Source organism: Berghia stephanieae, chromosome 3 (genome assembly GCF_034508935.2).
Source record: "Berghia stephanieae isolate SIO BIC M18660-M18661 chromosome 3, UCSD_Bste_1.3, whole genome shotgun sequence".
NCBI lineage: Eukaryota > Metazoa > Mollusca > Gastropoda > Nudibranchia > Aeolidiidae > Berghia > Berghia stephanieae.
Genome location: NC_088362.1, coordinates 3,252,056 through 3,261,795, shown reverse-complemented (window position 1 = coordinate 3,261,795; position 9,740 = coordinate 3,252,056). Strand labels below are relative to the sequence as shown.

General features: G+C 39.3%; 1 protein-coding gene across 2 annotated transcripts in view; it reads right to left on the bottom strand.

Moving 5' to 3' along the window:
- Window positions 1–421: 421 nt before the first annotated feature.
- Window positions 422–9,740, bottom strand: part of LOC144967030 (glycoprotein endo-alpha-1,2-mannosidase-like) — a 12,635-nt gene continuing 3,316 nt past the window's right edge. For both annotated transcript variants that reach the window (XM_078903781.1, XM_078903780.1), the window contains exons 2-4: window positions 5,532–6,112; window positions 3,256–3,365; window positions 422–2,358 (exon numbers count right to left, since the gene is read on the bottom strand). In XM_078903781.1, the coding sequence (XP_078759907.1) occupies window positions 1,630–2,358; window positions 3,256–3,365; window positions 5,532–6,102 (1,410 nt within the window). In that variant the 5' untranslated portion in view covers window positions 6,103–6,112 and the 3' untranslated portion in view covers window positions 422–1,629. The remainder of the gene's footprint in view (window positions 2,359–3,255; window positions 3,366–5,531; window positions 6,113–9,740) is intronic.

Genomic DNA, 9,740 nt, shown 5'->3' with positions numbered 1-9,740 from the left:
CTATAACAAAGAAAGTATTGGACTGGAACCCTCAGGGCAGAAGATCAAGGGAAGGCCACGAGGAACATGGAGAAGAATTAAAGAAGCTGATATACAGAGAAGTGGTAAGACCTGGAATGAGATAAAAAAGTTGGCTCAGGATAGAGAAGGATGGAAACTGTTTGTCTGTGGCCTATACCCTGACCCAGGGTGAAAAAGGCAATGATGATGATGATGAGTGGTGATGATTGATGAAGTAGCGGTGGTGGTGGTTGCAGTAATGGTAGTTGTGATAATGACATTGTGGTGGTATTGACGATAATGATGTGGTGGCGACAGTGATGACGATGTAGGGGTTGTTGTAGTAGTGGTGATGACGATGACTATGGTGATGAGGTAGTGGTGGTGGTTGTGGTAGTTATGATGATAATGATTTTGTGGATTTGGTTGTGGTGTTAGTGATGATGATGATGGCGTGGTCGAAGAGGTACTTGTGGCGGTAGTAATGATGATGATGATGATGATGATGATGTAATGGTGGTTGTAAGAATGATGGTAACGTAGTGGTGGTAAAGATGATGAAGATGTGTTGGTAGTTATAGTAGATATGTGTTGGTGGTTGAAATAATATGGTGGAAAAAGTTGTACTATAGTGGTGGTAGTGATGATGATGATGATGTGGTAGTACATAATTGCTCGTCACCCAGAATTTTTTTCCAATGAAACCCGAGTATTGACATCACAGCTTAAGAACCACCCAAAGTAGAAAAGGGATGCAGTGTATATTGATTAAATAAAAAACAAACAAGAGCTAAATATTCTGATGCACTGCATGACTTAAATATATGGTCTACAGGTTTGATACACTGATTAGGTACCTAGACGGTCTAACTGGGTGGGGTTCCTGACCTCCCATAGTGGGCAGGGAGGTACTTGCTGTGTCTTCTATACCCCTATTCATGTTTTCCAATTGCTTTCTGTCTTTGTCTTGGAATGAGATTACTTAGTTTTGTCCTGACTCTGACCGGGGGCCTTGGCTGGGAGGGAAACAGTCGAATGTAGTTATAGTTGTGGGACTAACTAACTATATATTTGACTGTTTCCATCCCAGCCAGGGTATCTGGCCAGGGCCAGGACAAAACCAAGTAATCTCATTCAAAGACAAGTTGGAAAACATATATAGGGGGATAGAAGACACAGTAAGTAGGGAGGTCAGGAACCTCATCCAGAAGAAATATAGGGGGGGGGGGGGGGATAGAAGACAGGCAACAGTGGCCTCACCACAAAAGACCAAACCCACAACAAGAGGAATACACCCAAATGCTTACAAAACACGATAATCAAAACATAAAAATATGACAGAACATAACAGAGAAGGTTTACAAGTGAAAAAAAAATCAACTTCCAAAACTAATACTTATACAATACAAGGGCTCTGGTCTCACTTTGCCCAAGTAACATTCTGTATAAACACTGATTTAATCTATACAACCAAATCCAAGCATCAGTAACACACTTTATAGTCACCTGGAACAACTACAAAAGACGTCTAACTTTTACGTCATGGCACAAGACCGAAGGGCTAGAGCTCAGGAGGTCGCTGGTTCAGATAAGTAAGTAATCTCTACAAATGGCTGGTTGGCACAAATCTTAAAAAGCATCATCATGAATGTGAAATGTTCTTGACATATTTCTTGTATACTCGTTAACAAACTGCCTGGTAAGGTTGAGATAAAATTCCGGTGGATTTGGTAGATAGTCCATGTACTTGAAACCCTGGTTACGTTTTGGAATCGCAGGCTCCACTTGTGTTCCTTCATGCCATTCGTTATAAGATGTAACCGACAAGAAATGTGGCTTAATGGACAAAGCATTATAGAAAGACTTTCGATAATACTTTCCATTTAAACGAAGACGAGAATTTTTGTTATTCCATGGACGTACCCTTGTATCGAGATAACCTGGTCCAATACTAGGTACGAAAATCAACTTCCTCTTCTTCGATTCACTTGCTATGTACTCCCAATGAATCCAAGAGGATCCGTAGGTGAAACCATTTGCAGCAAAATACGTGTAAAATCCGTCAAAACCCGACGCAGACAGGTGATTGAAATGACTGTGTTCTACTAACAATCCCAAGAAAACAGCATCGTAAGCCGTGTTTCTTACACTATGCACACCGTTGGGTTTCAGTGCCTCTGCCCATGACACTGCGGGTATTTGGTATGAATCGTAGATGTAATAAACTGGTAGATGTCTACCTCCAACTTTGGTTCGGTAGAACGCAGAATGGTTTCCGTACTTATCAATGATGAATTGAGAGACTTCTTTTAGAGTTTTTCCACTGCGGTTGTCATAGGGTTCTATGTGGAATGTTACCTGTCAATGAGTTTTTTAAATGACAAAAGTTAAAATGTCAGCTAATTAATAAATGTAAAGAGAATATAGACGAAATTCTTTATTTCATTAAACTCATAAAATACAATTTATTTATAATCCATAAGCTAATTTTAATGTTCTGGTGTTATCTAAAATTCTTTTAGTGAGAAATAACAGAAATATGTGCATTTACATGCACAGGTGCACACACACACACAAGCAATATTATCTGATCATAATTCTTCATCTTCATTTTTGGGATAATTGCTTTCAGTATTCGTCATTTAGCTCTCAGAGAATTCATGGAAGTATACATTTTATCATTTTACTTTCCTAGCAGAACTCAAAAATTAGTTGTCTGATGAAGAAGAAGAAGAAGAAGAAGAAGAAGAAGAAGAAGAAGAAGAAGAAGAAGAAGAAGAAGAAGAAGAAGAAGAAGAAGAAGAAAGAAGAAGAAGAAGAAGAAGAAGAAGAAGAAGAAGAAGAAGAAGAGAGAAGAAAAGAAGAAGAAGAAGAAGAAGAAGAAGAAGAAAAGAAGAAGAAGAAGAAAGAAGAAGAAAAGAAGAAGAAGAAGAAAGAAGAAGAAGAAGAAAGAAGAAGAAGAAGAAGAGAAGAAGAAGAAAAGAAAGAAGAAGAAGAAGAAGAAGAAGAAGAAGAAGAAGAAGAAGAAGAAGAAGAAGAAGAAGAAGAAGAAGAAGAAGAAGAAGAAGAAGAAGAAGAAGAAGAAGAAGAAGAAGAAGAAGAAGAAGAAGAAGAAGAAGAAGAAGAAGAAAGAAGAAGAAGAAAGAAGAAGAAAGAGAGAAAGAAGAAGAAGAAGAAGAAGAAGAAGGAGGAGGAGGAAGAGGAGGAGGAGGAGGAGGAGGAGAATTTGCGACATGTTTTTAATAAATATCAAACCTTTAAACCGTATTTAGCAGCGATGTCAAAGATGTCCATCATTAAGTCATCGACCTTCGTCTCTGTAACCTTGACATACTTTGGGGGATACCACGACACGCATACAACTCCTGAATTTAAAAAAATAGAAAGAAAATGAGTAAAACTTACTTACTTACTTATCCAAACCAGCGACCACCTGAGCTCTAGCCCTTCGGTCTTGTGCCATGACGTAGAAGTTAGACGTCTTTTGTAGTTGTTCCAGGTGACTATAAAGTGTGTTACTGATGCGAATGAGTAAAACAGAATACTCTTCAACAGTCATAACGTCACTTCCTTCCTAATGACGCATGGTAACTTAGTAACACTGGCTCTAAACTATCGGAACAATGGCGGACGCCCGTATGAAATATTTCTCCGGTGAGCATAAAAGCGTATCCAGAGGAAAAAAAACCCATAAATTTGATCATGTTTTGACTTTTACACATTCTGATCACAAGGCATATTAAAAGTTCTAGCCAGCTTGAAGAATATAAAGTAATGATTTTCTTTGTTTAGAACCAAGATGGCCGCTGTTGCCGGGTGGCGTGACATCAGAGTACTGAATCCAATTGGCAGTGAATTATCATGATTGGAAGATCTTTTTAGTTCTCAAACTTTTGACATTTAATGGCATCATGCCCCTACACCTGGGGCTGTTCCATAATTTGCCACTTTTTTCGTATTTTCAATAATAAAAATTGAACATACTCCAATATCGTTCCCTTCGTCCTTTCATGTTAACCATTTGTGATGAGGTGTGTAAGATACCACAGAAGAAATGCATACTATATTCAAGAATATATGCTAAAAATTGCCCCAACTGTCGGGTAACATCTGTTGTGAACTGGTGGCTTGTCTGACCACTATCAGGAGGTCTCGGGTTCGATTACCAATTGAGGCAGGTTGTGTTTTTCTTTCTGCTGTGTCTGACACTGTGTCATACACACCGTTTCAGATTTGCTCCTACTCTGCATGTCCGTTCAAACCAAGAACAGTATGATTGTCAAGCTTAGATTGAATTATATAATTAGAATTTTTTAAAAAATTATGTAAAAAAACGAACAAAAACCTGTTGCACAGATATATATATAATATATATATATATGCTTTCAGTATTTCGTCAGTTAACTCTCAGAGAAATATTATATATATATATATATATAATATATATATATATATACTGTATATACTTAATTTTTCCACTGTTTGTGTATAAGATAGGAACAGAAGGCAGGGGTTGTAATCGAAGAATATACGCATTAAGTACTACCAACAAATGGGTAAATTCTGTGGTATAATAGTAGCAGCATGCTTTACCAGTAAACATTAGGTTTGAGATCTGAGTGTTTCTTAAATTAATTTTTTTTCTTGTTTTCTTCTGTCTGATTTGTCTAGGTTTTTATCTAAAGTAACTCGTAGAAAAGTTGCTATAAATGTAACTTGGATGATAAGATTGTTGCCAAAAAAATGAATAGGGAATGAGATTAGTGGAAGAGTAGCGTCCCTTGATTGGACGTCACCTTACAGAGAGAACGTCAACATGGTTTTGCGCATGCGTCTCTCTCATCCTCGCTTTCGGTGACGTGTCTCATGCCGCTTTCACCGGAAGCGAGGATGAGAGATGCATGTGCAAAATGATATTGACGTTTTCTCTCCAACAACTTCTCCGCCGGTGACGTCCAATCAAGGGACGCTACTCTTCCCTCATTCAATCTCATTCCCTTTAGTGATATCATGATCGATTGGTTTACATGTTCTTCAGCCCTTAAAATATTATGCTTTACCACTTGCAATAACGTATAACACAAAATGTGTAGTTGTGAATGTCCAGAAAATTACAGATGATAATCAATGAAAAAAACAACAACTTTTTACAACAAAAAAACAAACAAAGCAGAACAGTTCTGCAATAAAAATATTAACACTATCCACAATGAACTTCACTGGAAATGTACAATTGTGGAAATTCATTTGTTCTAACTTTTGGGTAGAAGAAGAAGAAGAAGAAGAAGAAGAAGAAGAAGAAGAAGAAGAAGAAGAAGAAGAAGAAGAAGAAGAAGAAGAAGAAGAAGAAGAAGAAGAAGAAGAAGAAGAAGAAGAAGAAGAAGGGAGAAGAAGAAGAAGAAGGAAGAAGAAGAAGAAGAAGAAGAAGAAGAAGAAGAAGAAGAAGAAGAAGAAGAAGAAGAAGAAGAAGAAGAAGAAGAAGAAGAAGAAGAAGAAGTAGAAAGAGAGGAGGAGTCAAAGAATATGCTAACCTGTTCCCATGGACCTCATCTGCTGCATGTGAGTGTGAATGACTTTTGGATCATGAGAGCTGTAAGGCCCCAGCTTTGGATAGAAGTTGGCGCCTATGTCATCAGGAGGTACATACTGGCGCTTTCGTGAAGATTCAGGCTTATGCCAATCTGGTATCACTTCATGGTTCCAATGGGTGTATTTACCATCAATTTGTTGGTTTTTATACCAAGGATAGTAAAAAATATGAACGTTGAAATTCAGCGTTGAATTTTTGAATGGAATTGTTGTGAAATTATTTTTCTTTAACAGCAGTTGTTTATCAAATAAATTTAATTCTGCGTTTCTGTTCATATCAGAACTGCCTTTGATTTGTATATTTTTTCTTAAGATTTCAGCTGTCTGCTTTTGTATTAAGGGAAGGGCCTCGGTCAGCTGTTTTCTCTCTCTCACCAAATTGGCATCATTCACAGTTGAATGATATGTTATTGCATACAGACCCAGGGATAGAAATGAAATAATGGACAAACTAAAAATGATCAAAAGGAAGTGTCGGAGCAATCCTTTCTTAGACATCAAAGCCATTCTCATTTAGTTTGATCTGAAAATAAAAAGAAAAAGGAATATATTTTTTAAAAATCACATACATTTTCCAAATATTCTATATTTATCAAACAATTTTGATGAGATTACATTCCATGTCATGATTGATTGCATCAAGAAACAATCTTTTCTTCACGGTACTGAAGCCTTTTTTATTTCTAAATAAAATTAATGATTATAGCGCAATATCCACTAACGTGCTTAAAGCGCTTTACAAGGGGTCCCTGGTCAACAGTAGCATTTAACATGTAGGACGAGACATGCGCCTGTTAGGCGATATTACAATTTTTTGGACAAAGACACCGCTGCTATCTGCCAGGTACTCATTTTACATCCGAGTACAGAGAGAGAATGTGAGTAAAGAGCCTTTTCCAAGGACTCAACTATGCACTCGAACCCAGGACCTTCCAATCCGAAAGAGAGTGTCATACTACTAGACCACATAGCCGCATAGTAACTATCAACAAGTAATCAATTGGAAGTCCAGTTCGAGATTAAAAAGAAAAGAGTTAAAACCCTTTATATTTATAAGGAACAAAAGTCAAAGTAACTGTTGTCTAAAGCAAAACCCTTTCCAACAAATTTTCACGATGTCCAAATAAAATCAGGACAAGATAATACATCTTTCTGATAGTGTTAAACAGGCAGCAATCCTCTACTGGATAGCTCATACGGGAGTCATGCTCTACCTGACCAGGCGGAGTTGTCGTACCAGTAAGGTCGCAGGTTCAAACCCCCATCGCTGCTGCGAAATTTTTATTCTCTATTGTCTTCTGGCACTTTTCTACTCACTTCATTTCTTGTTGTAATCCTCTACAGTTATCCTGATATGGGAAGTGCGGCTATGTGGTCTAGAAGTATGACACCCACTTTCGGATCGGAAGGTCCTGGCTTCGAATCCCACTCAGTGCATAGTTGAGTCCTTGGAAAAGGCTCTTTACTCACATTCACTCACCGTACTCCGGTGTAAAATGAGTACCTGGCCGTATAAGTATGAGTTCATCATAGAGGGCCGGTGGCCCGTTGAGGTCTGCGGATCGGTCTCCACCAACTCGTGGAGGTCGAAAGGCTGGCTTCAATGGGAAATCGGTGCTGTATTTTAGATCCTGCAGGAAACTGTCAATTTGGCTTCTAAAGCTGTTTATGCTTGGCGCTATAACTTTTTTCAGACAGGCTATTCCATGTCTCAACAATTCGCTGACTAAAGAAATTTTTTCGGAAGTTTAAACTGCAATTTTGTTTGGCAAGTTTATAACAGTGGCCTCTTGTTCTTTTGTCCTTGTTCATTGTTAAATGAATGTGAGGCAATCTGGTAATCTAAACCATGCATGTTAGTCTTCTGTACATGAGGCTAGGGAGGTCTATCTTCGTAGCTGAGGTTAGTGTTAAGTATTAGGAAAGTGTTAACATTAACAACTCTATCATGGTTTGTTCTAGAGTTTTTTAAAACTCTATATTGACACATTGAACAAATCAACTCAAGACTCATGAAAATACAATTTGTATTACAAATTGAAAGAAATGCTATACACAGCACGAGGAGCTTTAGGAAGGTCAATCGTTTTCAGGCAAATCATAAGAGTGAAAATGGAAAGGCTTCGTAAGGGAACAAAACAGACAATGGACGTTTCGGGTACAAACCTTTCGTCAGCACAACAATACACAAATAAACGTGGAAAACAAATAAAATATAATGAAAAATAACTTGTATCATCTGTACTCAATGGTGGTTGCAGTATGAATGAAATGTTAGCGTGGCGTGGGTAGAGGATAGGGTGCCCCAGGGGGGTGATCTAATTGATAAGCAAAGGTCAGCGTCAGGGAACAGAACTTTCCAGACTATAATGGAAGATAAAAAATATTGGTAGTAGTATGTAGTAGTAGTAGTAGTAGTAGTAGTAGTAGTAGTAGTATAGTAGTAGTAGTAGTAGTTGTAGTAGTAGTAGTAGTAGTAGTAGTAGTAGTAGTAGTAGTAGTAGTAGTAGTAGTAGTAGTAGTAATAGTAGTAGAACGCTGTAGTGGAACAGTAGGGGGGGGGGGGGGGGGGGGAGGGGGCGAGGTGAAAGGGTCACGGCGGAGGTGGGGGGGGGGGGGGTTTGTTGGATGAGCGAAGGTCGAAACTTCGCGAAGGAACGATGCGAGAGGAAAGTGGAATACACCAATAAATAGATAGATGGATAGGCAGATAGATAGGTAGATGGTCAGAAAAGAGGGGAGAGAAGGAGAGAGAGAGGAGAGAGAGAGAGAGAGAGAGAGGAGAGAGAGAGAGAGAGAGAGAGAGAGAGAGAGAGAGAGAGAGAGAAGAGAGAGAGAGAAATTAATAAAAGAAAAAAAAAATAAAATAAAAATTTAAAAAAAATAAAAAAAAATAAAAAAATAAAAAAAAGGGGCGGGGGGGGGGGGGGGGGGGGTTGGTTTGAGGCGGACCGGTAGAGAGGGGGAATCAGGAGAGAGAGAGGGGAGAGGAGAAGAGGAGGGGGGGAAGAAGAAAGAGAGAGAAAGAGAGAGGGAGGAGAAGAGAGAGAGAGAAGAGAAGAGAGAGAGAAGAGAGGAGAGAGAGAGAAGAGAGAGAGAGAAAGGGTGGAGGGGAGGTGAGAGAGGGCGAGTAAACAGCCGAGTGATAGCTGGGTCTATATGTATATTAATGGATGAAAAAGTGGATGATTGGACACAATGAGAGAGAGCTAGGAAGGTAGATGACTATGAATCAGTGGATAATCAGTAGATAGATAGCTAGCTAGCTAGCTAGATAGATAGATAGATAGATAGATGATAGATAGGTAGGTAGGTAGAGTGTACTTTAGTAGTATGAACAGTAGTAGTAGTAGTGGTAGTAGTAGTAGTGGTAGTAGATAGTAGAGTAGTATAGTAGTAGTAGTAGTAGTAGAGTATGTATTAGTAGTAGTAGTAGTAGTAGTAGTAGTAGTAGTAGTAGTAGTAGTAGTAGTAGTAGTAGTAGTAGTAGTAGTAGTAGTAGTAGTAGTAGTAGTAGTAGTAGTAGTAGTAGTAGTAGTAGTAGTAGTAGTAGTAGTAGTAGAGTAGTAGTAGTAGTAGTAGTAGAGTAGTAGAGAAGTAGTAGAAGTAGTAGTAGTAGCAGCAGCAGTAGCTGTGGTGGCAGAAGTGAGAGCAGCAGTGGTGATGAATATGGGTGACGTTGACATCTAGTGGTGGTCAATCCTGGTGTTGAGTCCGCGTTCCCAACAACTTGATCAGGTGAGTTTCCCTACGTCGACGGGCGGAAGTGTCCGAATGGCAAAAACTGAGCACACACACACGCACACACTGTACATCGCAGTGGTCTGGCAGATTGAAGTGTCTGGCCACTGCTGTGTCTGCACAGTTCGATATGTCACGCAAGTGCTGCACGAATCTGTCACCCAGCCTCTTTCCGGTCTCACCAACGTAAGCAATCCCACACAGGGAGCACGTAATCGCATAGACTAGATTACGGTCAGTGCAAGTAAACGGCCGCCTGATGTCCCAAATCTTGTCTGGAAAGCTGACTCTGTCATACTCCCACAGGTGCCCACAAGTCTTGCATCGGGGTCGCATACACGATCTGGCTTTAGGTCCATCCCTAGGTATGGGTTCCAGGCGCTTCTGACAAGGAGATCCCTCAGGTTACG